This window comes from Phalangium opilio, unplaced genomic scaffold, assembly GCF_054372755.1.
Source record: "Phalangium opilio isolate 3A_F unplaced genomic scaffold, DU_Popi_V2 ptg000105l_1, whole genome shotgun sequence".
NCBI classification, from domain to species: Eukaryota; Metazoa; Arthropoda; class Arachnida; order Opiliones; family Phalangiidae; genus Phalangium; species Phalangium opilio.
In genome coordinates this window covers 8,575,766-8,600,277 of record NW_028324207.1, presented here as the reverse complement: position 1 = coordinate 8,600,277, position 24,512 = coordinate 8,575,766, and the positions used below count along the sequence as shown (strand labels likewise).

The 24,512-nt window shown below is 36.1% G+C and overlaps 2 protein-coding genes across 3 annotated transcripts; one reads left to right on the top strand and one right to left on the bottom strand.

Annotated features, from left to right (window-relative positions):
• Positions 1 to 207: 207 nt before the first annotated feature.
• Positions 208 to 17,471, bottom strand: LOC149629832 (uncharacterized). 2 transcript variants are annotated; one of them, XM_089851517.1, is made up of 10 exons: positions 17,333 to 17,471; positions 13,180 to 13,342; positions 11,790 to 11,961; positions 11,610 to 11,713; positions 8,973 to 9,123; positions 3,535 to 3,777; positions 2,587 to 2,853; positions 2,128 to 2,244; positions 1,246 to 1,635; positions 208 to 392 (listed from the first exon to the last, which is right to left on the bottom strand). In XM_089851517.1, exons 4-10 carry the CDS (start codon positions 11,646 to 11,648, stop codon positions 295 to 297), a joined length of 1,305 nt encoding a protein of 434 aa, XP_089707643.1. In that variant the 5' UTR covers positions 11,649 to 11,713; positions 11,790 to 11,961; positions 13,180 to 13,342; positions 17,333 to 17,471; the 3' UTR covers positions 208 to 294. The 2 variants fall into 2 exon arrangements, with proteins under 2 accessions (XP_089707643.1, XP_089707644.1); XM_089851518.1 differs by lacking the exons at positions 11,610 to 11,713; positions 11,790 to 11,961; positions 13,180 to 13,342; positions 17,333 to 17,471 and adding an exon at positions 9,927 to 9,988.
• Positions 15,866 to 21,995, top strand: LOC149629831 (uncharacterized). Its single transcript, XM_089851519.1, has 8 exons — positions 15,866 to 15,977; positions 17,335 to 17,436; positions 19,709 to 19,757; positions 19,850 to 19,920; positions 20,640 to 20,706; positions 20,787 to 20,951; positions 21,020 to 21,188; positions 21,880 to 21,995. Exons 2-8 carry the CDS (start codon positions 17,384 to 17,386, stop codon positions 21,933 to 21,935), a joined length of 630 nt encoding a protein of 209 aa, XP_089707645.1. The 5' UTR covers positions 15,866 to 15,977; positions 17,335 to 17,383; the 3' UTR covers positions 21,936 to 21,995.
• The last annotated feature ends 2,517 nt before the right edge of the window (positions 21,996 to 24,512 follow it).

Sequence of the window (24,512 nt, the reverse complement as noted above, 5' to 3'; positions counted from 1 at the left end):
ATACTCCACAGTCAAACGTTTCACCTCCCAGAATGCTGCGTATCGAAAAATCTTTTCTAGCATCGAAGGATCAAGTGTTATACTTATTGCAGTTATGTTACTTACCTGTAGAATAAATACTGCGACTTCATAGGACCCTACTTTTGAAATTGTACTTTTTTCGCATGTAAATGAATGATCTTTAATTATTGTATACTTATCGTTTTTTATTGTAAAAATGTACAAAATAATGTTATAGTTTGATTATAGGAATGTTAAAAATATTGAGAAATTATGAAGGGGCGCCATGTCGGCCTATTTGCATGGATTTTGCCTGTACAACAAATAGAAACCCCGAGCGTTGTTGTACATATTGGAAACAAAACGGACGAAAAAAGGACCCGATGTTGTGTCTATAAAAAGTAAGATGCAATTACAATAAGGTCAAGGAGCACAAATTACGTAAGGCTAAGAACTGCCATTTTTCGACTACGCCTTCACCCTTGTAACAATTAGAGCAAATGTCGTCTCCTGTGGTACCCCAAACATTCTTGCTGATCTTCTACCCACAAATTTTACCTTGCCAAACGCAGGAGCCATTCAGAATCGTTCATGAGGTCGGAGCTAAAACTAGCCTTTGCTAAGCTTAGTCAACTCCACCCATCGACCAATTGAGCATCTAGTGTCATTTGTTTAATCTAAACAACAGCCGAGACTTACTTTAAGAAAACCCCACCTAGCCAAAATTTCCGAAATCCCCATGTATTACAAATATTCTTCGGCTTGTTTTAAATTTTGAAAATATTAAGAGTGATTAAAGCGTTTGTCCTTAACAATAATAGACGATTCCATAGATTCCTGCAGAGAAGCAATCACACAGGATGGGAGGCCACCATCTTTGGTTATTTCCCTCGTGTCAAGAATCACCGCTAGAGGCAGTGCGAGTCAGCTAGACTACAGCGTGTAGTGAATTCGTCGCGTTGACTCTTGGCGTAAGAGAAATAGTTTGAGATGGAGGCCCTCTCTACTGCGTGGAATTATTGGAGTGGTCTATTAGTAAATTTTTCTACATAGCTTGAAAATAGGTGAAAATACACTTTCTCTTGATCGTTGCTATATTGAGGTTCATGTACTAAAAAATGATTTGTTACGTATAATTTTTATCATTCCCACCCCTGTAAAATTTAGGAAGGTCTACTCAAACACCCTTGCCACCGTCTCCGAGTTACGTAATTTGTGAACAGTTTTACAATTGTTTAATCTTACCACTGATCAACCCGGTCGGTTGACTGTACGTAGCTATCAATGTGCTATTGCCAACCCTGGAATTGACGCGAGTTGGTATGGAAGACGAGTTCAATTTTCCGCTGCAAACGCGAACTCCTCCAATGACCAGGTAGTCATCCGGACACTCGGCCAGAACTGGTCCAGATATAACGGAACCCGATGGAAGAGCTCCAACTCCGAAGGGAACCGCTCCCGTTGAGGTTGTTGCCAATTCGTAAGAGACCGAACAAAAGCCTGGTTCCTTACGAAGACAGATTGTGTAATCCATGTCGTTGGGGTAACCCTGACCATCCGAATCGGCCGCGTCGTAGTTGAAGCTCTTGATATACCCACTTGTTCCAACGAAGTACTGGAGACAGTGCGCAGGCGCTATAAAAGTACGGTAGATTAAGTAAGGCTCGTTTTCCTATTGCTAAATCCGGTCGCCATTAACGGGCAATTCTAACCCGGTTTTTTGCTTCGATTATTGAATATACATTTTGGCGCCAAAAAGGAGTTGCACTGATTTGCATGTTGCAATACGTACGCTACGTAATGGCTATGACTAGTGCAAGAATAGTTCCGTGGAAATATCAACGGAAGCTAATTTTAATTCTAATTCTAATTAACTAAGCCGGTGTTTTTTAAGGTTTGTAAAACAGCTAGTGAAAAAAAATCTCATTTGGTCATCGTAGAATGGTTTTCTTTATATTTCAACCGGCACCACCATTCAAACCCTCTATCTGCAACTTTATTATTTATTATGTCATTCCTGTCCTAGAAGACACGTGGTTTGACGATTCACCCACGTGACGGATGAAGGGCTAGTAGTAGTTTCACATTGTGTTTGGACCTAAACCCGAAAAAATTATTGTATCTTACCACTTTGGGGTGTATTGCAGGATATCTGAGTGATCTTTATATCAAATGTCCTGGGGTAGTTCGCGACCATCATGACGTGTAAGCTAACCATGCCACCTTCATCGACGTCGATGTAATCTAACGATAAATGTGTTTATTGTACAACGTAGGATATAAAATAATGGATGAGTACATGGATTCCCAACTCTTATATTTCCCATAAGGCATTTCGAAAAAGGTGTCCTTTGAGGAGAGAGAAAATGAAACTTGTAAATCCACCTTTGTGAGTCAGTCAGAAATACAGTTTTGTTGCGAAATTTCAAGTTCACCACTCAAGATTCTTTGAAGCTTGAGTTCCTTCTCCCCACTTGACCTAATCACTTCCGACTCACTTTAGAGCGCGTCACACCCATTGTTGTGTACGTTTGGTGACCAGTTTTTGGACCAAGTTGGGAATCCATAATACCTTCAATAACTTACAGTGCTGTCCGGAATTTGCCCCGCATATCTTGGGCACTAAATTATTCTCGTTTTGTCCCGAAACGACCAACATGTCCTGCGAGCAGTTACCATCCTTTGGTCGCGACAAGTCAAAGTTGATAAAGTCTAGACGTATCTGGCAGACATTCGTGTCCCGGCGTTCGACTCGCAACTTGCACATCTCTTCTTTATCGTACGGTGACGGGTAATTCGGGTTCCGGAAATACGTTACTTGCTGCGTACTTGAACTTCCGCAAGTTCGTTCAACTAAAGATGGATTGTGTTTGAAACAAAATTTAGTTTTCTTTATAGCTAAGCTTTGTAGTTGCCCATTTGTTTTAAAGAACTTGAAACCGGCTAGTGTTTCATGTCAATGTTGACACTAAAAATCAAGCAGTTTTTGAGGCCCACCCATAATCTTAACGAACTTGTTTTACAATGTCCTAATTCAATAAAACGATTCCGAAATAGGCATTAATCATAAAGCTGAATTGTTATGACGTTCTTAACAGGCTCAATAACAAGTTTCCATCTCTGTCCCAACCGCTAGGTCCCAAAAACAAACCCTTTCTAAAACCTTTCACTAGTGTTACTCCATTTTAGTCAAATTAGGCAAGGAATTGTGACTGTGCATGAACAAAAACATGCAGACATACAAACAAGTCACTTCCTAATACATTGAAACATAAGTAAAATATTCCACAAGTATGACATTTCTTATTCATTTGCTTACAGCTAGAGCTAGTTCGAGAACTACAAGCGAGAATTACAGGCTGCACTCGATTTTTCAGTCCATCTTCCTATTTAGTCCGTACTACGCATTTGATAACGCCTCACCTGACGTCGCTTTACGAGAATCTATGACCTACGTCACTTCATGACAAACTCTCAGTAACCATGGAACATATCTTATGAACTAATGATACGAAAGATAAAGGAACTACTTACATATACAACAGACGCTGTTTTGGGCTCCACATCTGCCCATCGGTACGCCATCCAAATCTATGCATCTCATGGCGTCGTAACAAGTACCTTCACGGCCATCCGCAGCCCGACATCCATCCTCGAATATCTCGGCCTCCGATGTACTCTCTTCCCTACTGGCTTGTCTTCGAGGTGGGTTGAAATAGTAAGTTGCCGCCATTAGTGGCGAAGATTTCCCAATATTTGGCGCTAAATTAGAAAAATCTATGAAACGGAGATACAGATGTACTCATTAGGAAAACTAGCTGAAAAGGGACTCATTTTTCCTCGTCAGGACATTATGAAATTTTGTTTTATATGTTAAACCACAAAACCAGTAAAGCCCCTTCATAGACCCTTTCATTAATAATACGTTCGGCAAAACTGGAAATCAGCTTCTTAGCTCACGCAACCAAGGGTTTGGGCATGGATAAAGAATGCGCGTGAGGAAATTTGTTTTCACGCTTTAGGATAGGCAACTCCCTATCTCGAACGACAGCTTTTTTTGTATATACTCTGTTACAACATCGGTTGCCGGCGCGCGCAAACCCAGGTCTCTATGTAACCTAGCTTTGAGCGTGCTGACAAAAAACTTCAGGATTATCGGTGAGTTTTTTATCTCGAGTGCACGTGTAGTAGTCTGGAGGCAATTTCACAAGTATTTGAAACTAAGGCCTAGAGGTCCGAGCATTCAAGCAAAAAACTCGCGCATATTTTAAATCCAGAAGATCCTGAAGTTTTTCGTCTCTTGACAGCACGTACGATACATAGAGACCTAGGTTTGCGCGTGCTGACAACCGTTGTTGTAACAGAGTATATATACAGAATAAGCTGTCGTTCGAGATAGGGATTTGCCTATCCTGTAGCGTGAAAACAAATTTCCTCGCGCGCATTCTTTATCCATGGTTTGGGCTTCTAATTTATGACCACCATAAATCTCATGCTTTTTCTATGGAACAGATTTGTGGGTTCATAAAAGACAAAGAATCTAGTGTTTGTTCATTAATATTTTCTCAGTGGATCCGCAATGATTGAAAATTATCACCTTAACACAATTTATCCCTTTTCACTCATAGTGTGGCCATTAATATGCGCATTATACATTCGCAATGCACTGTTATAGACAAATCATAATCCTCTCCCTTTCAAAATCACTAATTCCTCTTTTCACTCTCCCTTTAAAATGACGAACGATACAACATCTATCGACACCAGAAACATCTTCAGAACCATCTGGAGATATGCAACTACTACTGCAAAAAGTAAGCGATATTCAATTCAACATGAAAAAGTTAGACGAGATAGACAAGATTGGATCAAAAATAGCAGATATTGAAGCCAAGCTAGATAAAATAGACATTATTGAAGCGTCCGTACAATTTTGTTCGGACAAGATAGATGATTTTAATCAAGTACTAGGCTCTCTTACTACCGATGTCGGAAGTATTAAAATGGAAAACACTAACCTTAAGCTCGAGCACAAAACCTTAGAATCTAGACTTTTAGAGCAGGAAAATAAAATAAATGAACTAAGACAGGAAAACCTTGCAACAAACTTAGAGATTACTGGCATTGATCGTACGAATAATGAACAATTATCAGAAGTTCTAAAAGCTGTTGCTAAAGAATTGGGAATTACATTCAATGGACAGGAAATTATAAATGTTTATAGACTACCTGTAACAAACAAAAATACATCAATTATTCGTGTAGAATTTAATACAAAAAATATTAGAGATGTGTGGATTAAAAAAGGCAAGATAAAAAACAACCTAAAAGCAAGTGATATTAACCCTTCATTAAAAAGTACAAGAGTTTATATAAACGAACAATTGACCCCTTTTAATAAAAAAATACTTTATGATACTAAACAACTAGCAAAAAGTAAAAATTACAAATATGTATGGGTGGCGGATGGGAAAGTTTTTTTAAGGAAAGATGATAACATGAAGGCAATTAAAGTTAGATCAATTAATGATCTTAAAACTATTTAAAATAAATATAAAATAGAATCTTAGTAGTGTTACAAATGTATCTAACATGTTTGAATTTAATGAAGATCTAATAACAAATAACATATATACCCAAAATATAACTAACGATTTCCACACGATTAAAACTACAGAAATAAACTCTCTAAAAATTTTTCATGTCAATATTAGAAGCATTAATAAACACTTCGATGAATTCCTTATCTTTCTGCAATCCTTAGAAAGCTGTTTAGATATAATTTTATTAACCGAAACCTTTGAAATTATAAATAAAGACATGTATGTGATCGATGGGTACAATCTTACTTGTACTGAAAATTACCATAATAAGAATGATGGACTGATAATGTACATAAAGAAGGATTTAGTTTTCTGCGAAAAGGAAATCAGCTTTACTGGAGCATCTACAAAATGTGTTGATGTGCAAATAAATGCTGGAACGATCTATCGAGTTATAGGATGTTATAGATCACCAAATAATTCGGTAGCTGACTTCATACAAGACGTGGATTCTAAATTCTCAAATTCTAATTTGGTAAAGGACAATACTATTTGGATCGGAGACTTTAACATTAACATCCTTAACTCTGGAGACTCTATGGTCTCTGAATATCTAACATTATTACACGAATATGGCTTATATTCATGTATCAATATACCGACAAGAGTAACCGAGACGTCAAAAACTTGTCTAGACCACATTTTCATTAAAACGAAAGAAAATAATAGAATTAACTCCTACGTCTTACAGACTACGATCACTGACCACTATGCTACATTTCTAGCTCTACCAAACCTTCGTGATACAAGACAATCTAATTTTGACCCTAAGAAACAATTTAATTACATTGATAACAAGTTATTAGAATCGATGGTAAAATCAGAATCTTGGGCTGCGGTTTTAAATACAAATGATTGTAATCTAGCTTGCAATAACTTTTTAAGTACGCTAAAGAGCTTTATAATTTCGGCAACAAAATCCACTATTGTTAATAATAACCATAAAAATATAAAAATTAAACCTTGGATAACTTCTGCTTTGATAGTATCAATTAGGAAACGAGACCAGCTTGCAAAGAGGCTTAGAAATGAACCCTTTAATGCTAAGCTGAAAGACTTGGTTAAAACTTATAGGAATAAGTTAAACTCGTTAACCAGGACACTGAAATATAATTACTTCAAAACAAAAATACAAGCGAGCAATGAAGCGAAATCAGTTTGGAAAACTATAAACGAGGTTACACGGAAAACTAAAGTACATAACCCAATTGATGCTATCAAACACAAAGGCGAAATTTTGGAAGTTAAAATGAACTCTAAAAGAGTAGCAAATGTATTTAATACCTATTTTGCAAACGTCGGATCTGAACTAGCTAAAAATATAAAACAAAATAAGACAACGTCAAGTATTAGGTCTAGCTCTATAACACGTAGTATTTTTTTTAGCCCAGTAACAACAGGAGATGTTTTAAACGGTATTGAATCCCTTAAAAATCTATCTTCATACGGCCATGACCAGATTAGCATTAAGACAATAAAGTCCCTAAAAAACTACATTTCTGAGCCTCTAACCCACATTATAAATTTATCACTGAACAACGGTGTTTTCCCTGATGCTATAAAACATGCTATAATTATACCTATCTATAAAACAGGAGAAAAAACCAATGTTGAAAACTACAGACCAATATCATTACTAAGTAATATTTCTAAAATAATCGAAAAAATTGTTAAAAAACAAATGGTTAAATTTCTGGAAAAAGAAAATTATTTCTCTCCTAATCAATTTGGTTTTCGACCTGGCTACAGTACAAATGATGCGATTCTAAGAGTAACTGAACTATTATATAATTCTATAGATAAAGGTAAAAAAGCAATTGCAATATTTCTAGACCTAAAGAAAGCATTTGATACAGTCTCACATAAGATATTAATAACTAAATTAGAAAATGCGGGTGTCAGGGGTATTCCCCTTAATTGGTTTAGGAGCTACCTTAAAGATCGTAAAACTTTAACGAAAGTAAACAACACATTGAGTGACCCTGAACTAGTATTGTTTGGAGTACCCCAAGGAACGGTCTTGGGACCATTATTATTTTTAATTTATATTAATGATATTTGTAATCTTGATACAAATGGAAAAGTCACTGTTTTTGCTGATGATACAACCTTAATATTTGAGGGTAGCTCGTGGGATGAAACTTTTGCAAAGGCGCAGAACGGTCTAAATAAGATATATATCGAACTAAATGACAGTCTTCTAACGTTAAATATACAGAAAACCAACTATTTATGTTTTTCGTCTAGAGCACTTGATATAAATAATTTTGAGTTATTTATACACGATAATTATCACTGTACCAATTGCGGGCGTACTTGTAAAAAATTGCAAAGAATGGAAAAAATTAAGTTTTTAGGAGTTACAATTGATCAACATCTACAATGGAAACATCACATAAATAATATAGTCCAGAAACTGCGTCTTTGTTTACCAAAATTCTACGAGCTACGAAATTTTCTGACATTAAGGTGGTTAAAAATTGTCTATCTTTCCCTGATACAGTCGCTAATTGTATATGGTATCATAGGTTGGGGAGGAACGTTTTATAAATATATTGATCCATTAGAAAAGATACAAAGGCACTTAATCAGAATTTGTTTAAAAAAACCTCGTTTAGAATCTAGATTGGTACTGTATAATGAATTTAAAGTCTTCTCCGTACGGCAATTATATGCAAAAACCATATTAATTAATACTTTTAAAGTGAAAAACACCTTACTCCCACAGAATATAACATATAATACGCGATTTATAGCAAATAGAAACTTAGGGAGTACCACAGTATTAAAAACTATCGGCCAAAAACATTCAACCTATTTAGGTCCGAAACTGTATAATAAACTCGACAAAGTAACTAAGGAATGTAAAACTATTAATTTATTTAAAAACAAGATAAACTCCTGGCTAATAGCTAAAGGATTTAATGAAATTAACAATTATATAGATAACTAAATATGTAGTAATATATATCAATTATTGAATTTATTGTAATTAATATAATTTATGAAACTAACTTAATTAACTAATATAACAAGTCAACAACGTGTAGTGACAAATGTATATATAACTAATGAAACCACTCTATGTAACCACTTTTCTGACAATCATTGTAAACCCCCAGCCACGCTCAAGCAGTATTGCTTATGTGGCACTCAGGGATAAATATTTATTATTATTAAACTGATATTCAATAAAAAAAAAAAAAAAAAAAAAAAAAAAAAGTCAAACTAATACCCCCATCGTTAGCTGTACATCAAACGATGTGGCTAAAAATTCTCCTGATACATTAGAGCCAGTATGAAGTCTTATATAAGGGAGCTACCGTGCTACCTTAGAATACAATGTCCATGATCTATTGTCACACTTACAGAACGGACTTAGAGGCATGTTTCCGGCGGATCCTAGCTCCTGTTGCATCAAGTCGTACTTATTGCTTCTGTCTTTAGCGGGAAGTGCCAGGATCTGCCCGAGTTGGTAGGCCAAAATGAGAGTTAAAAGACAGCTTTCGTATGTCCATTTCTAAATTTTAAATAAATAGTTTTATATATTAAGAACATAAATAGTTTTGATCATGAAAAATTAAGAAATAATGGCATCTGGGCTCGAAAAAAACCGGGTTTAATTGGTTTTTTTTTTATAATTAGCAGTTGAAATTTTCATTCAAAAGTAACTACTTAATAAAAAATATAGCTTAACAATACTATCATAATTCCCTTCCTTTTAAATAGACGAACCAAAAATATCACCTTCACCACAATTCTCTCACATTCCCTTCAATGACGAACTAACAATTTTAAACTGACAAAGTCGCTACTGTGACACCCCTACTACTACAATAACAACAACAACAACAACAACAACAACAGGGCATTTCAAACTAAGAGCCTCATCGTAGATGTACATCATACGATGTGGCTAAATCTTAAAATGTTCGTAAAAATAATTTATATTGTTAAATAATACTACAAAGTTGAAATAATAAACATCATCGGCAGCTTATTCTTATTATTCGATATACAGTATACTCTGTTCCAGCTTCAGTTGACAGCACGCGCAAAGCTAGGTCTCTATGTAATTTATTTCTGTGCGTGCTGACAAGAGACGAATTTAAAATCCATTTTCTGGATCTAAAATCTCGAGATTTAAATCCTGAAAATGAGTATTCCTTTCGTCGGTTGTCAGCACGCAAAAAACTACGTTACATCAAAGAGAATGTACCAAGAGGAGCAGAAACTTTGTAAATAGGGACCGGCCTTGAATTTGGAGGAACTAGTTCCGGTTGTTCACGTGACCATGTCGTCTACGGTCAACTTAAAAATTACCTTTTGTACGTCAAGATTCAACCCAGAGATCAACCCTTAGCCACCACCAAAAATTAGCAGTCGACATAATTTAACCAATAAAAGGCGTTGCTGCTTAGCCAATCAACACAAACCGGATCTAGTTACTCCAAAACTGTGGCCGGCTTTTCAAAAGCCTTGTGAAAGGCTAGACTTTCTGCTCCTCTTGGTATATTCTCTTTGGTTACATAGAAACCTAGCTTTGAGCGTGCTAACAACCGAAGCTGGAACCGAGTATATACAGAATAAGCTGTCGTTTTAGATAAGGAGTTGCCTATCCTATATCGTGAAACAAATTTCTTAAAACCTTAGAAAGGCTTGCAACCTACCAGAATTCGAGATAACCTGACCATTTTAAGACTTCTCTATCGAACCGACTGTTCCCGAAATTTACAACACGAAAAATGTTTAAAAAGTTTATTCGGAGATGGTAATTTTTCATCATTGTTATCATTGTCTATGTTACTTCCTATATTTTGGTTGAACGCCTCGAATACATAACTAAAATTAGCCTAACGGGACGGAAGAGTTCAACGCTTTTGTCTCTCTGAACTTCCGAAATGAACGGCGTATTGTATTACCAATTTGCGACGCGGTGTTGTTATTAATGATAGAAACATCCGTTTGACGACTCCACCCTTCGCGACCGAGTGTGGGTCAGCTTTTATTTACAGTTTCTGTTCGCGGGAACACTGTGAATAGAGTGGAAGGTTCTAAAGGCGTCTTTTTGTGTTATAAGTTAGCTTGAATCTTCATTAAATGGGTTTACGCGAATGGGGGTTTCGGATAATCCGTCCAGATTTATAAACGTGTACGTGAAACGTGTGGGGAAATTTGCATTTACAGTTTCTGTTCGCGGAAACACTATGAATAGAGTGGAAGGTTCTAAAGGCGTCATTTTGTGTTATAAGTTAGCTTGAATCTTCATTAAATGGGTAGACGCGAAAGGGGGTTTCGAAAAATCCGTCCAGATTTTTAAACGCGAACGTGAGACGTGTGGGTAAACTTGTATTTACAATTAATGTTCGTGGAAACACTATGAATAGAGTGGAAGGTTCTAAAGGCGTCATTTTGCGTTAAAAGTTAGCTTGAATCTTCATTCAATGGGTGTTCGCGAATAGGGGTCTAATAGAGTATTTTCAGAATTATAAACGAAAACGTGAGACGTGTAATTATATATTTAATATCTGATCAAAAATGCAACCCATAATAAACCTGACTATTTCCGTATCTGAGCATGCGCATGATCCTTCGAACCATATTGCGCAGGCGTAACTATAGCTTTATGGAAGGTTTTTAAGTTTAATCGAAATACTCATAGAAAAACTAATTTTTGACACATAATGCAATTTCTAACGTGATCATCTATAATACCATACCCTACTGCGCAGGCGCAGTTCTATCCCTGTCTTTTCCTATTTAAGAATTAACAAAATGCTCATAGATAAATGTAGTTTTCACAAGCAAACCAACATCTAGCATCTACGTTTATAATTAAGGTGTTAACGTTTGAAGTTTGTCGTACAGTACACGTTCAAGGTGTACTGAAACGCAAACGTCAGACGTCTAGATAATTGTTTTAATAATGTTCAACTAATAACATGTACCATAATTAAAGTAGTCCAACTTAACGCGCTTTTAAAAGTATAGTTAACATAAACTTACCCGTAGATTACTCCGATTATTTGATTTAAAGAATCTCATCTCTCTTATATAAAACTGAGCGTCCTCCTTGGGGGTTACGGTATTCCAAAATGTTCTTTTAACAACTAATTACTTGCACGTTAGCAACAAAATTTAATATCCTTATCTCTTCAATGGCTAAAGTATTTATGATATTTTTACCAGAGTAACTTCTGTATATGAGGAGAATAGTTTCCTTTCGTCATTTTTCCAGGAACCAATCAGAGGCGTTTTGTTTTTGATTATATCAATTCGTACGTCCATGATTCCGGACTCTTCTTTGTTTTATCGTTTTTGTGAATGGCTCATTATTTACAAACAGGAAGGGCACAAACTAAATGGATGTATAAATAATAAATATATTGCATTTCCACAAGCTTGTTTTAAATAATTAACAATTGCCAAAAAGAGGTGACATTAACCGATGACCTTTTATTACGACTTGGGTTGGGCTCTCATCGAGTCATACACTGATATACCGTGGCTTTGATTTTTAAAGAGAGACTTAAAGAGACCCCAGTCTGATATCGAGAAACTTTGGATAAGTCATTTCCAAACGCTGTGTTGCCACAATGAGTGGAGATGTCATAGGCAGAAGTAAGATGAGACTAGAAGTAAAGAGCTCTAGCATTGGTAGTAGATCCTGGCACTAGTGAACAAATTTGAGGATTTTATGCCGCTACCATCGCGCCTATACTAGAGAGAAAAAAAATTGGTCGAGTTCCAAAAAAATTTCCTACCCCCTTCCCCTCAACCTATAGCCGCGGAACACGGACGCGGGTGCTTGAATCTAGTTCGGCCGTCTACCACCGCGAGCGTCTCACGTTTAAGAGGGAAAATTCAGAAACCGCTACCAGAGGGCCAACCGTTGGTGCGTTATCAAGAATATTCACTTTCGCCAAGTGAAGAATTTGGTTAGCTCAGTACTTGTAGTCTCATCTTACTTTTGCAATAGGTAAAGATCTCGTTAAATTACCGATGTATATCATACCGTATTTTTAAAATGGTAATTTAACGGTAAAAGAAAGAACATTTTCCAAATTTTGGAGCTGAGAGTTAAAAATTTGACTACACAGCCATAGAGTACAGAAATTAGCCTGTTTTATTTCTGAATCCACTTTTTCCTTAATTTATCATTAATTTGCACTGTTTAAAGCACCTAAACTATACAGTATGAAGTGACCAACGAGTGAAAAATTAATTACCAGAAATTACCGACAGACGGGTAATTTTATTTTCACAAATATTTAAATTGGTAATTTATCCGATTTAACTTATAATTTTCAATCTAGAAAATCGTATATAGTGTTCTTAGACAAAATTAGCATAATATGAAACCAAAAACAACGTCTGCCACAATCCTGTTTTCACCAAACAATTTGGTCGTCAACGGCAAAAGACAAATATACAGCAGAAAATTATTAAATATAATGCTATGAAATTCAAATGAAAACTGACATGGAAATTATCATGTGTCATATATTTATAATCGGGCAGAGATGTGAACTCCTAACATCGAAGACTTTTGGGAAAAAATGGGTTATATTATTACCGTAATTCTCACTAGAAAATTAGAAGCAAATAAAGGTATTCTAAAGGTTCAGCGATGATACTTTGAGATATGGGAGGAGCTTTATCGTATCCCTTCATTGGCGTCTCCATGCCTCAAACGTTGAGTTTTCTAGATTACCCGTTCAACATCTCGTAGTTTAACACTGACAAAAAAAACAGAAGTAATTCAATGATTAAGTGTGGAGTGGGAATAAGATATATTTTATTATATAAAAGCAAGGATGACTAAGAACGGCATTGAAATTAGACCCCGCATAAGAGAGAAAATGTGGACCATTTAAGTATATAAAAACCGAACTTTTTGGGACAATTTATTAATTTTTAGATTAGTAATTCCCTCATTTGCGTACAGACGTGGAATAAATTTAAGTCGTTAATTATTTTACCTAGTTTGGTGACCTTTAGTGAAAGAATGGCCCAATTTTGATCAGGATTTCCTCTCTCAATTGATATAAAATGAATAAAAATTGAGGCTAAGTTCAAAGAGTAAAAGTCTTAAGAAAGTCTCCAGAAAACAACTTTTCCTTGATCAGAAGAAATAGCGGGAAAACGTTGAACCCTCAGGGTGTTTACACGTAAATAGTGAACGATACGCTTTAATGAATAGACTGTCTCTCTGTAAATTAAGTAATGGGCGTTTAATTGACAAGAGGAATTTATTTCCGACCCATTAGAGCGCCATTTAAAGTCTTTAATTTGTAGATAAGTTATGTCGCCAAATCTCTTGGCCGTGATTCCGTTTGTTTGGAAATAAATACCAAATTTATGTCTTTGTTTTTATTTTGATTTTTTTAAATGACAATTTTAATAACGATTCCCCAAGCGAGACAAATGTCACTAAGTGCTGTTTTTTGTTGTCTTTAAATGATTTGTTGGTGTAGTTATTTATTGTTGTGAGCTGACGGAAAACGTGTTTTGCAATTCAATTTTGTGAAGTTTAAATTTTGCAACAATTAACTTCGTAAGAACGAGTTAAGACTAATTTGAAATTAAAATAGTATTGTAAGTGTGATTTCTGTCAAGCCAATCTTGAAAGTACTTAACGTCTATAGCGTCAGATGTTTTGAAAATTAATTTCTTTAAATTTGAATTTACAAAAGCCCTGGCTTTTACAATTTGAAATTAAATTTTAATTCAAATCAATTATCAAAGTTAGGGTTTAGAAGTACGCTATCATGTAAAATCCCGCAACCCAGACATAGCCCCTATTTATAGACCTGAAGAAAATTGGAGTGAAAAGGGCCACCTTTAACAGTGCTAGGTTACCCATAACGCACACCTAGCCCTTAAAGGGAGGGTGAAAAGGAAAATGAAGTGATTTTTTTATCGATTCTTTAACTAATTATAAGTTCAAACTGTTTAGTGAAACATTTAAAAAATAACACCGAATGACTTTAAAATTACAATTAGTTTAAAATTTCATGGATAATTTTAAATAAGTATCTCCGACCAATCGCGGAACTCCATGCCTTTTTGATAACAAAATGGCGGGGCGTCAAGATGGAGAGCAAAACCGCATGTAGACAATTCTCGCTTGTAACAGTAAGTATCTAGCATTACAAAAGTATAGGAAGTGTCAAACTTATGGAACATATCTTATAAACGAACTAACGAAAAACACAATTCTCAAAGCTTAACCTATACCTTTTAATTCGAGAACGAATAAAAAACATCATCTTACCACAACCCTCTCCTTTCAGTCTCCCATCAAAGAAGTGGGAAATATTTGGTACTACAACTACTACTACTCCTACTACAGGCCAAGTCAAACGAATAGCCTCACCGTAGCGTTATATATCATACGATGTAGCTAAAACTGTGCTTTGCAAACTTTGAACCGTTGCACATAAAGTTGATCTTTATAATATATTTTTCAGAACTAAATGGTCTTTATTCTATAACATGTCGATAAATTTAAATATTCCATATCCAATGTTCGTAAAAGTAAAAATTTATGTAGTTTGCTATCCTATGTTTTTACGCAAACAGTGTCCCAAACTTACATGGCCTGTTCAGATACGCCTGCTAGTCTATCGGGTTTCTAATTTTGGTCTGGAAACATTCAAGCTAGTTTTATAATATTTTGCAATGTATGTATAAATAAGAAATAATATAAAAAGCTAATCGTCGATTGTAAAGGCTGTAAGTCATAATCACTGCTACAGCGTGGACAAAGTCGAAAGTTAAACTTCCAATTAACATTCTGAGTTTAACTAGATATGTGCGTGATCTAGTTAATAGTTCAACTCTAAACAGTGATGTTTGAGTAAAGAGTTTTAGCTTTGTTTCTAAATTATCTCCGTAATGCTAATCTAAAATCAATAAGATAATGGCTTTTAGTTCGTGAAAGATAATACCATAATTCAAATTCAAAGTTAAAAATCTGTGTTTGAATTGATTGAAGTTCCTTAAATATTTACCAATACATTATGGAATTTCAGGCAACCAGAAATTCGCTTTAACTATATTAAGTGTAACTACACCCCTTTGCTTTTTACAAATCCGTAGTTCGATGCTAAAAAGTTGTAATACCATTTCAACACAACTATATATAGCGCAGTCTCACTCCAAAAGTGGATGTTTTATAATTTCAGAGCTTGCGGGACTGCAAGTTCGACTCTTAGTCTTGATGGCAACACCACCTTTTAAGATCATATCATTTTCCTAGTATTAGTTATTTTAAATTAACGATTTCATGAAGATGTTTACTGGAAGCGACAAATACAGAACAAAGTGACCGTAGTTGCAGATGTACGTCTCGATTTATGGAGAAATCAGGTAACTTCTAATAATAAACACCGCCTTATAACATCGGTATATACTTGCTTTTGTTTTTTAAAAATTCCCCTCGATTTCTTTGAATTTTGAAATAGGGGAGCGGGATTGAAAGCGTGAAACCCTTTTGTCGACGGGTGATAGGAATTTTAAAGGGAGTATTAAACCTTCCATTTAAGTTAAAGTAATAACATAATCTTCTCTCTCGCTTTAAATATATCGGACAAACGTAAAACACTATTCAAAATGCTTAACCTTACTAGTACAATTAAATAGGGGAGCGGGGTTGAAAGCGTGAAACCCTTTTGTCGACGGGTGATAGGAATTTTAAAGGGAGTCTTAAACCATCCATTTAAATTAAGGTAATAAAATAATCTTCTCTCTCTCGCTTTAAATATATCGAGCAAACGTAAAACACAATTCAAAATGCTTAACCTTACTAGTACAATTAAATAGGGGAGCGGGGTTGAAAGCGTGAAACCCTTTTGTCGTCGGGTGATAGGAATTTTAAAGGGAGTATTAAACCTTCCATTTAAATTAAACTAATAAGATAATCTTCTCTCTCGCTTTAAATATATCGGGCAAACGTAAAACACAATTCAAAATGCTTAACCTTACCTGTACAATTAAATACAATGCTTTTAAAATACACGAACGAAAAACATCACCTCACCACAATCACTCACCCTTCAAAGACGAACGAAAAATTATAAACAGCCAAAGGCGGTAGTCTGACACTACGCCAACAGCAGACAAGTCAAATCAATACCCACAACGTATATATATCAGAAAAGACATGCAAAAGAACCACACCTCAGAGATTAGTTCTTGTTTCAAAGAAAAAATCATCAACTAATTTAGAGATGGACCGATACCAATATCGGTATCTAGTGGTCGGCATTTGGATAGGATAATATCTGTTTGTTTTATCTTTATCCATAATTTGAAATTATCCACGGGAAGTCTATGATTAATGCAATGTAATCACGAATAATTATCTGATTATTATTCATGAATAACTGAATAACCAAAATTCTGTGGATTATCTTGTCCAAACGCCGACCTTTATCGGTATCGGTACCGATATTTAGCTAAACTGATATATCGGTATCGGTACCGATATTTAGCTAAACTGATATATCGGTATCGGTACCGATATTTAGCTAAACTGATATATCGGTATCGGTACCGATATTTAGCTAAACTGATATATCGGTATCGGTACCGATATTTAGCTAAACTGATATATCGGTATCGGTACCGATATTTAGCTAAACTGATATATCGGTATCGGTTTAATCTGGTATCGGCTCATCTCTATTAGGCCTAACTATAGTCCATGAATTATCTGTCTTTACAGCCATCGAAGTTTTTGGATTGTCCATGTTAGAATTTAAGTTGACCCCAAAATGACTTCGAAAGAAATTGAATTCGCTGGAAATGATCGATATTTTAAATACAGGTAGAACTCGAATTTACAAATCCAAAATGTTATCAATAAACCTTTCCGAAAAAACCAACGGAATCCTGGGTAAAAGGTCCGACAACAGTTCATTCGATTCAGTTCAGTTCTAGCAGCAGCCAATCAAACCTAATTTATTCGCTCAGTACTTATAAGGGCCGCTTTCTGTCCAAGATTTGGTCGTATTTTTATAATTTCGAGTTTCCAGTTTTTGCTAGTTATTATTTATACTTAATTTCGTAAAATATAGTGTAAATATTATCTATTTATAACAGTTAAAAAATTCGTTAAGCCTAACTATACCCCAATAATCCAGGTGTCCTCCCATTGGATCGAATCCCATTCGACCGAATTCCCAATCGACCGATTTTATCTGAAATATGATTTTAAATCCCGCCGTTTTTGCGGTTTCTGTCTATTGGGATTTTTTATTCGGAATATTATTATTACTTATAAGGCTATATAAGTTAATTTAGCGATAGGAACTTTCGTCTCACCGTGGCGCAGTGGAAGAGTATCGGACTACCGAAAGTAAACTACGTAATAATAGTTTCATGCAATTGATTATTAATTTCATTTGAACTTAATTGCAGTTACGTTAGACAGTGTGGGAAACTATAAAGTAATAAAAAAGTACTATTGCAATAATGGCCTTTAAGTATTTGAAATATTTTGGGTAAATTTTATTAAAATTACGGTAATATTTTAGAGGGTTAAGGTTAGGTCAAATCAGGTTAGGTTTGGTTAGGTTAGGTTAGGTTTGGTTAGGTTAGGTTAGGTTAGGTTAGGTTTGGTTAGGTTTGGTCAGGTTTGGTTAGGCTAGGTTAGGTTAGCTTAGGTTAGGTTTGGTTAGGTTTGGTTGGTTAGGTTAGGTTAGGTTAGGTTTGGTTAGGTTTGGTTAGGTTAGGTTAGGTTTGCTTAGGTTTGATTAGGTTTGGTTAGGTTAGGTTAGGTTAGCTTAGGTTAGCTTAGGTTTGGTTAGGTTTGGTTAGGTTTGGTTTGGTTAGGTTAGGTTAGGTAAGGTTGGGTTAGGTAGGGTAAGGTTGGGTTAGGTTAGGTTAGGTTAGGTTAGGTTAGGTTAGGTTAGGTTAGGTTAGGTTAGTTTAGCTTAGGTTAGGTTTGGTTAGGTTAGGTTAGCTTAGCTTAGGTTTGGTTAGGTTTGGTTTGGTTAGGTTAGGTTAGGTAAGGTTGGGTTAGGTAGGGTAAGGTTGGGTTAGGTTAGGTTTGGTTAGGCTAGGTTTGGTTGGGTTAGGTTAGGTTAGGTTGGGTTAGGTTTGGTTAGGTTAGGTTAGGTTTGCTTAGGTTTGGTTTGGTTAGGTTAGGTTAGGTTAGCTTAGGTTAGCTTAGGTTTGGTTAGGTTTGGTTTGGTTAGGTTAGGTTAGGTAAGGTTGGGTTAGGTAGGGTAAGGCTGGGTTAGGTAGGGTAAGTTTGGGTTAGGTAGGGTTAGGTTAGGTTAGGTTAGGTTTGGTTAGGTGTGGTTGGGTTTGGTTAGGTTTGGTTAGGTTAGGTTAGGTTAGTTTTGATTAGGTTTGGTTAGGTTTGGTTTGTTTAGGTTAGGTTAGGTTAGGTTTGGTTTGGTTTGGTTAGGTTAGGTTAGGTTAGATTAGATTAGGTTAGGTTAGGATTTAAAGTGGTAGGATAACCGATTTTCCATAATATTTTTATTTTCATTGAGGTCCATGCATAATAAAATCGGGCCATTTCCAACAAATTATTTTTATAAAGATTCTGGAGCAATTAACGCTGCATTTATTAAGTTCCTTGAACATTAAATATATGCCTTTTCCAAAATATTGATTGTTTTACGGGTCATTTCAGGCTGGCTTTGATTTGGCTCGGTTACAATAGAGGCATCCTTTTAATTTTGGGATTTGACCATCACAGTATCATTATTTATATAGGAAAGTGTATTGATAGACGCAAGCTTAAGGACAAGGGTATTTTCTTTAAACCAAAAGACTTTTTGAATTCGGTTTTAAAATACGGCGTTAAAAATATTATCTTTTAATAGCAATGAAAATTTAAAGATAATAAACCCGCACATTTTGGCTATATGCGGTCCAACGGGATTCGGTTCAATGGGACATTCGGTCTAATGGGATTCGGCCCAATGGGCCAGTAGCATAATCCAGCATCAGATGGCGCCTGCTGTCGTATCAGTGACGTTTATCCGCATGATATGCACGTGCGCGGGACCTTTTAAACAAGATGCCCCGGGCTCAGAAACTTTTTCGGAAAGGCCTATTATTTGAAAAGTAATTTAATATTAAAGGTACACCCACGAGACAACTATTAACTGTTCGGCAGTTGAGCCTTTTGGGGTGAGTTTATCGAAATTCGGTGACGTTGTTAAAGAGAGTGTCTCGGAATTAAGATTGCTTTTTAATGACAAAGTAAACCCATTTATTGTCAGAAGTTTAAGGTCTTGGGAATGGAAATGTTCTCGTACATAACAGAATATTACAAGCGATTCCTCAACATAAAGTAATTTTAACACTTGGAATTCGATTCGACTATTAATTTAACCAGAAGTAAGATAAGGGACTAGAAGTATCGAGGTAACCATATTCTTCACTTGGCGAAAGTGAATATTCTTGATAGTACACCAACAGTTGGCCCTCTGGTAGCGGTTTCTGAGTTTTGCCTTCAAAATGTGAGACGCTGGCAGCGGTAGACAGCCGAATTAGATTCAAGCAGCCGCGTACGTGTACCGGGGCTTTAGGTTGAAGGGAAGGGGGTAGGAAATGTTTTTGGAACTCGACCAAATTCGCGCGATGGAAGCGGCGAATAAAATCCTCAAATTTGTTCACTAGTGCCGGGATCTATTACCAATGCTAGCTCTTTATTTCTAGTTCCTTATCCTACTTCTGATATAACCGAACGAGGCAGAATTGACTTAATGCCATAATCCTACCTGCCTCTTTCGAGCATATGAATGTGCGAAAGTTGGAAAACTCGAAACATTAAGATCACGAATATTCGAATTTTTTAAACGATTAATGCAGTTATTGATTTTAGAAAAAGCTAAGGAAATAAGAGCTATTCAAGAACAAAAAAGTTGTCGTATATTCCCGCCAAATTCACTAATGTTTTACACCAAAAGCAAAAAGTTAAAGAAATCCCTGAAGCAAATCTCAGCTTTACGGACTGTTATAAACCAATGTTAACGTTATATTGTAGTTAAATTAATCTATTATTCTTAGGCTGGATATCAAATATGATGATAAGTATGACTATTTAAGAATATCCGATAAGTCAAAATTTTTCAAGGTATGTTATTTTACTACTAATATTGAAACACTATGATTAAGAACTAAGTATAAAGTAATTAATCCTCGCGTCGGTTTTAGAAAACTCATTTTATGTGGGCGGCAGAGCCAAGCGCATATTTCCGGACTCGATTGGAGTATTTCAGTCCATCATTTCCCTCCGGCATAGACAACCTGGTCATCGTGTCCAGCCCCCAAGTTACAGTCACGTCGACTTCTTGGTCCTTCTTAAATATGGACAAAGAAGTAGATTTTCTCAAAACCAATCAACTTACTACCTAGTTCATTGGGTTTCGTTGTTGGTTAATTTACAGGTGCTGATTTTAATAGTTTTAACCTTGCTTCTTTTGTCACTTCTACTCGTCATTCACTCCATCGTAACCAACAAATACAAATTGGTGCCCACCAAGAAAGTTGCCAAGAAAATGACCCACGAAACCCTGGAAAATGTCTGGCAAAACGCCTCGCTCTTCTGCGCCGAACGTAAGCAATTATATCTATATTATCAGAAGCGAATAAAAGAAGTCAACAAAGCCCCATAGACTGCATTGTGAATGCGTATTCCTCATAAATGGAAAGAGAGAGTATTTTTAAGGCCCCCTTTTTAGCACCCCTTCTAGAAAACGTTCGGAATGGAAACGCAACCTGGTGGTGTTGAATAAAGCTACACAAAATGGCGCTCTCCCGTAATGAGAGTTCTTCTCAGTCCGCGTCCAATTTAGATTTAAGTATCATTACAGAGATGAAAGACAAATCAAAACAGTATAATTTTTACTTAATTAATAAACAGAGTATGAAAAGTAAGTCAGTATCTTGTGAATTGAAAGAAACTATTGACTTAAGCGACTCCATCGTAAATAAACATTCAATTCACTAAGCCTCGGTTACCTACTTTGGCGCTCAGCTGCTAACCGAATGATCGCCGAGCGGAGAAAATCAGCGCGAGAGATGGCGACAGTCGCGACAAAGTTACCCAGCTCTCCTTGCGAGAGTCGGGAAAATATTGGGGAGGGGGAAAAATTTTCTGGAGATCTCAAATCACCCCCACTGGTTTTTATAAGTGACGCGCCTAGCTCGTTCCCCGGTCTATTTGTTGACTTCTTTTATTCGCTTCTGATATTATCTATATAAATCAAAGTCCTGACTAACTGACTGACTGATAATCAACGCCCAGTCCAAACCGCTTGCCCTAGAGAGCTGAAAATTTGGAGGAACGTTACTCATAAGTAGTAGCAGAAGTGAGATGAGACTAAAGTGTAGGGCTCTAGCATTGGTAATAGATCCTGGCACTAGTGATCAAATTTGAGGATTTTACGCCGCTTTAATCGCGCCTACACTCGAGAGTAAACAAGACGGCCCCGGCCAGATTAGAGCCCCATCGTTTGTAAGGCTCCAGCAATCAAGAACGTTTTATCTGACCCCAAAAGATACAAGTTCAGAAGTATCCGACCCCAAAAGATACAAGTTCAGAAGTATCCGACCCCAAAAGATACAAGTTCAGAAGTATCCGACCCAAAAGATACAAGTTCAGAAGTATCCGACCCCACAAATAAGAGGGCTTCGCCCCCATCCTCGACTCTTGAGACACATTTGAATTAACCGCCAAAGTTACCGAACGAGAACGAAACACAAGAGGAGCGCAGTAGGAAACGGGGAAAATCGTTATCTATTTAATTAGCACATAAATAAAAAGAAAATAAATATAAAAACCTAAAAGAAAAAAAATCAGAAGTGTCCGACCCCACAGATAAAAATTCAAAAGTATCCGACCCCACAGATAGAGAGGTACCCTCCCCCAACGCCCCCATCCTCGACTCTTGAGACACATTTGAATTAACCGCCAAAGCTACCGAACGAGAACGAAACACACGAGGAGCGCAATAGAAAACAGGGAAAATCGTTATCTATTTAATTAGCACATAAACAAAAAGGAAATAAATATAAAAACCCCAAACATACAAATTCATAAGTATCCGACCCCACAGATAAAAATTCAAAAGTATCCGACCCCACAGATTAAGAGGTACCCCACCCCACATCACCCTGACATTTTAGAGATAAAAATAAATAATAAAAAACTCGGGGTTTCTATCAAGTCTCTATAGCTCAGTGGTAGAATTTCCGTCTTCTACGTGAGCGACCCGGGTTCGAATCCCGGCCGCGATCTCAAAAAAATTTTAATTAAAATTAAATCTCTAACCTAGCCCAGTTACCCCTATGGGTGGGTTGTGGTAATATAAAGTTCCTTTTAAGCTAAAATCTGACGATAACGAAAGCGAAAACTCCGGCCACTACTGTTACTACTGTTACTACTACTACTACTACTACTACTACTACTACAGCTCGGGTCAAACTAAGAGCCTATCGTATACTACGATGTGGCTAAAAATTGGTCGAGTTCCGAAAACACTTCTTACCCCCTTCCCCTCAACCTAAAGCGGCGAAACACGGACGAAGCGGGTGCTTGAATCTAGTTCGGCCGTCTACCGCCGCGAGCCTCTCACGTTTCGGAGGGGGAAATTCTGAAACCGCCACTAGAGGACCAACGTTGGTGTGTTATCAAGAATATTCACTTTCGCCAAGTGAAGAATTTGGTTAACTCAGTATTTCTAGTCCCTTATCCTACTTCTGGTAGTAGGTGCGTACTAAGAAAGATTTTTCCAATCCGCCGCCATCCCTATAAATGGCGCCCAAAAATGTAAAACATCTTCTCTATGCCCTTACAAAAATCTACTTAAGAACTCTTAAGAAAATTCCTTGGGAAATTTCTTCGGAAATCCTTAAGGCGTTCTTTAGGAAATTGGGGAATATTGGCCTCTTTTTCTTTGGAAATTACTTTGGAAATATCTTTGGAATTTTCTTGGGAAATATATATCTTTGGAATTTTCTTGGGAAATATCTTTGGAATTTTCTTGGGAAATATCTTTGGAATTTTCTTGGGAAATATCTTTGGAATTTTCTTGGGAAATATCTTTGGAATTTTCTTGGGAAATGTCTTTGGAATTTACTTGGGAAATAACTTTGGAATTTTCTCGGGAAATAACTTTGGAATTTTCTTGGGAAATATCTTTGGAATTTTCTTGGGAAATATCTTTAAAATTTTCTTGGGAAATGTCTTTGGAATTTACTTGGGAAATGTCTTTGGAATTTACTTGGGAAATGTCTTTGGAATTTTCTTGGGAAATATCTTTGGAATTTTCTTGGGAAATGTCTTTGGAATTTTCTTGGGAAATATCTTTGGAATTTTCTTTGGAAATATCTTTGGAATTGTCTTGGGAAATATCTTTGGAATTTTCTTGGGAAATATCTTTGGAATTTTCTTGGGAAATATCTTGGAATTTTCTTGGGAAATATCTTTGGAATTTTCTTGGGAAATATCTTTGGAATTTTCTTGGGAAATATCTTTGGAATTTTCTGGGAAATATCTTTGGAATTTACTTGGGAAATGTCTTTGGAATTTACTTGGGAAATATCTTTGGAATTTACTTGGGAAATGTCTTTGGAATTTTCTTGGTAAATATCTTTGGAATTTTCTTGGTTAATGTCTTTGGAATTTACTTGGGAAATATCTTTGGAATTTTCTTCGGTAAATATCTTTGGAATTTTCTTGGTAAATATCTTTGGAATTTTCTTGGTAAACATCTTTGGAATTTTCTTGGTTAATGTCTTTGGAATTTTCTTGGGAAATATCTTTGGAATTTTCTTGGGAAATATCTTTGGAATTTTCTTGGGAAATGTCTTTGGAATTTACTTGGGAAATAACTTTGGAATTTTCTCGGGAAATAACTTTGGAATTTTCTTGGGAAA

Bases quoted from the DNA above. Each gene is read 5' to 3' on its own strand.
- LOC149629832 (XM_089851517.1), bottom strand. From the start codon at position 11,648: ATGAGATTCTTTAAATCAAATAATCGGAGTAATCTACGG. The intron at 9,124-11,609 runs GTAAGTTTATGT...TTTAAAATTTAG, and splicing joins ATAATCGGAGTAATCTACGG to AAATGGACATACGAAAGCTG. The intron at 393-1,245 runs GTAAGATTAAAC...TACTTTTTATAG, and splicing joins ACCGACCGGGTTGATCAGTG to ACACAACATCGGGTCCTTTT.
- LOC149629831 (XM_089851519.1), top strand. From the start codon at position 17,384: ATGACTTCGAAAGAAATTGAATTCGCTGGAAATGATCGATATTTTAAA. The intron at 20,707-20,786 runs GTATGTTATTTT...CGTCGGTTTTAG, and splicing joins ATAAGTCAAAATTTTTCAAG to AAAACTCATTTTATGTGGGC. The intron at 20,952-21,019 runs GTAGATTTTCTC...GTTAATTTACAG, and splicing joins TCTTAAATATGGACAAAGAA to GTGCTGATTTTAATAGTTTT.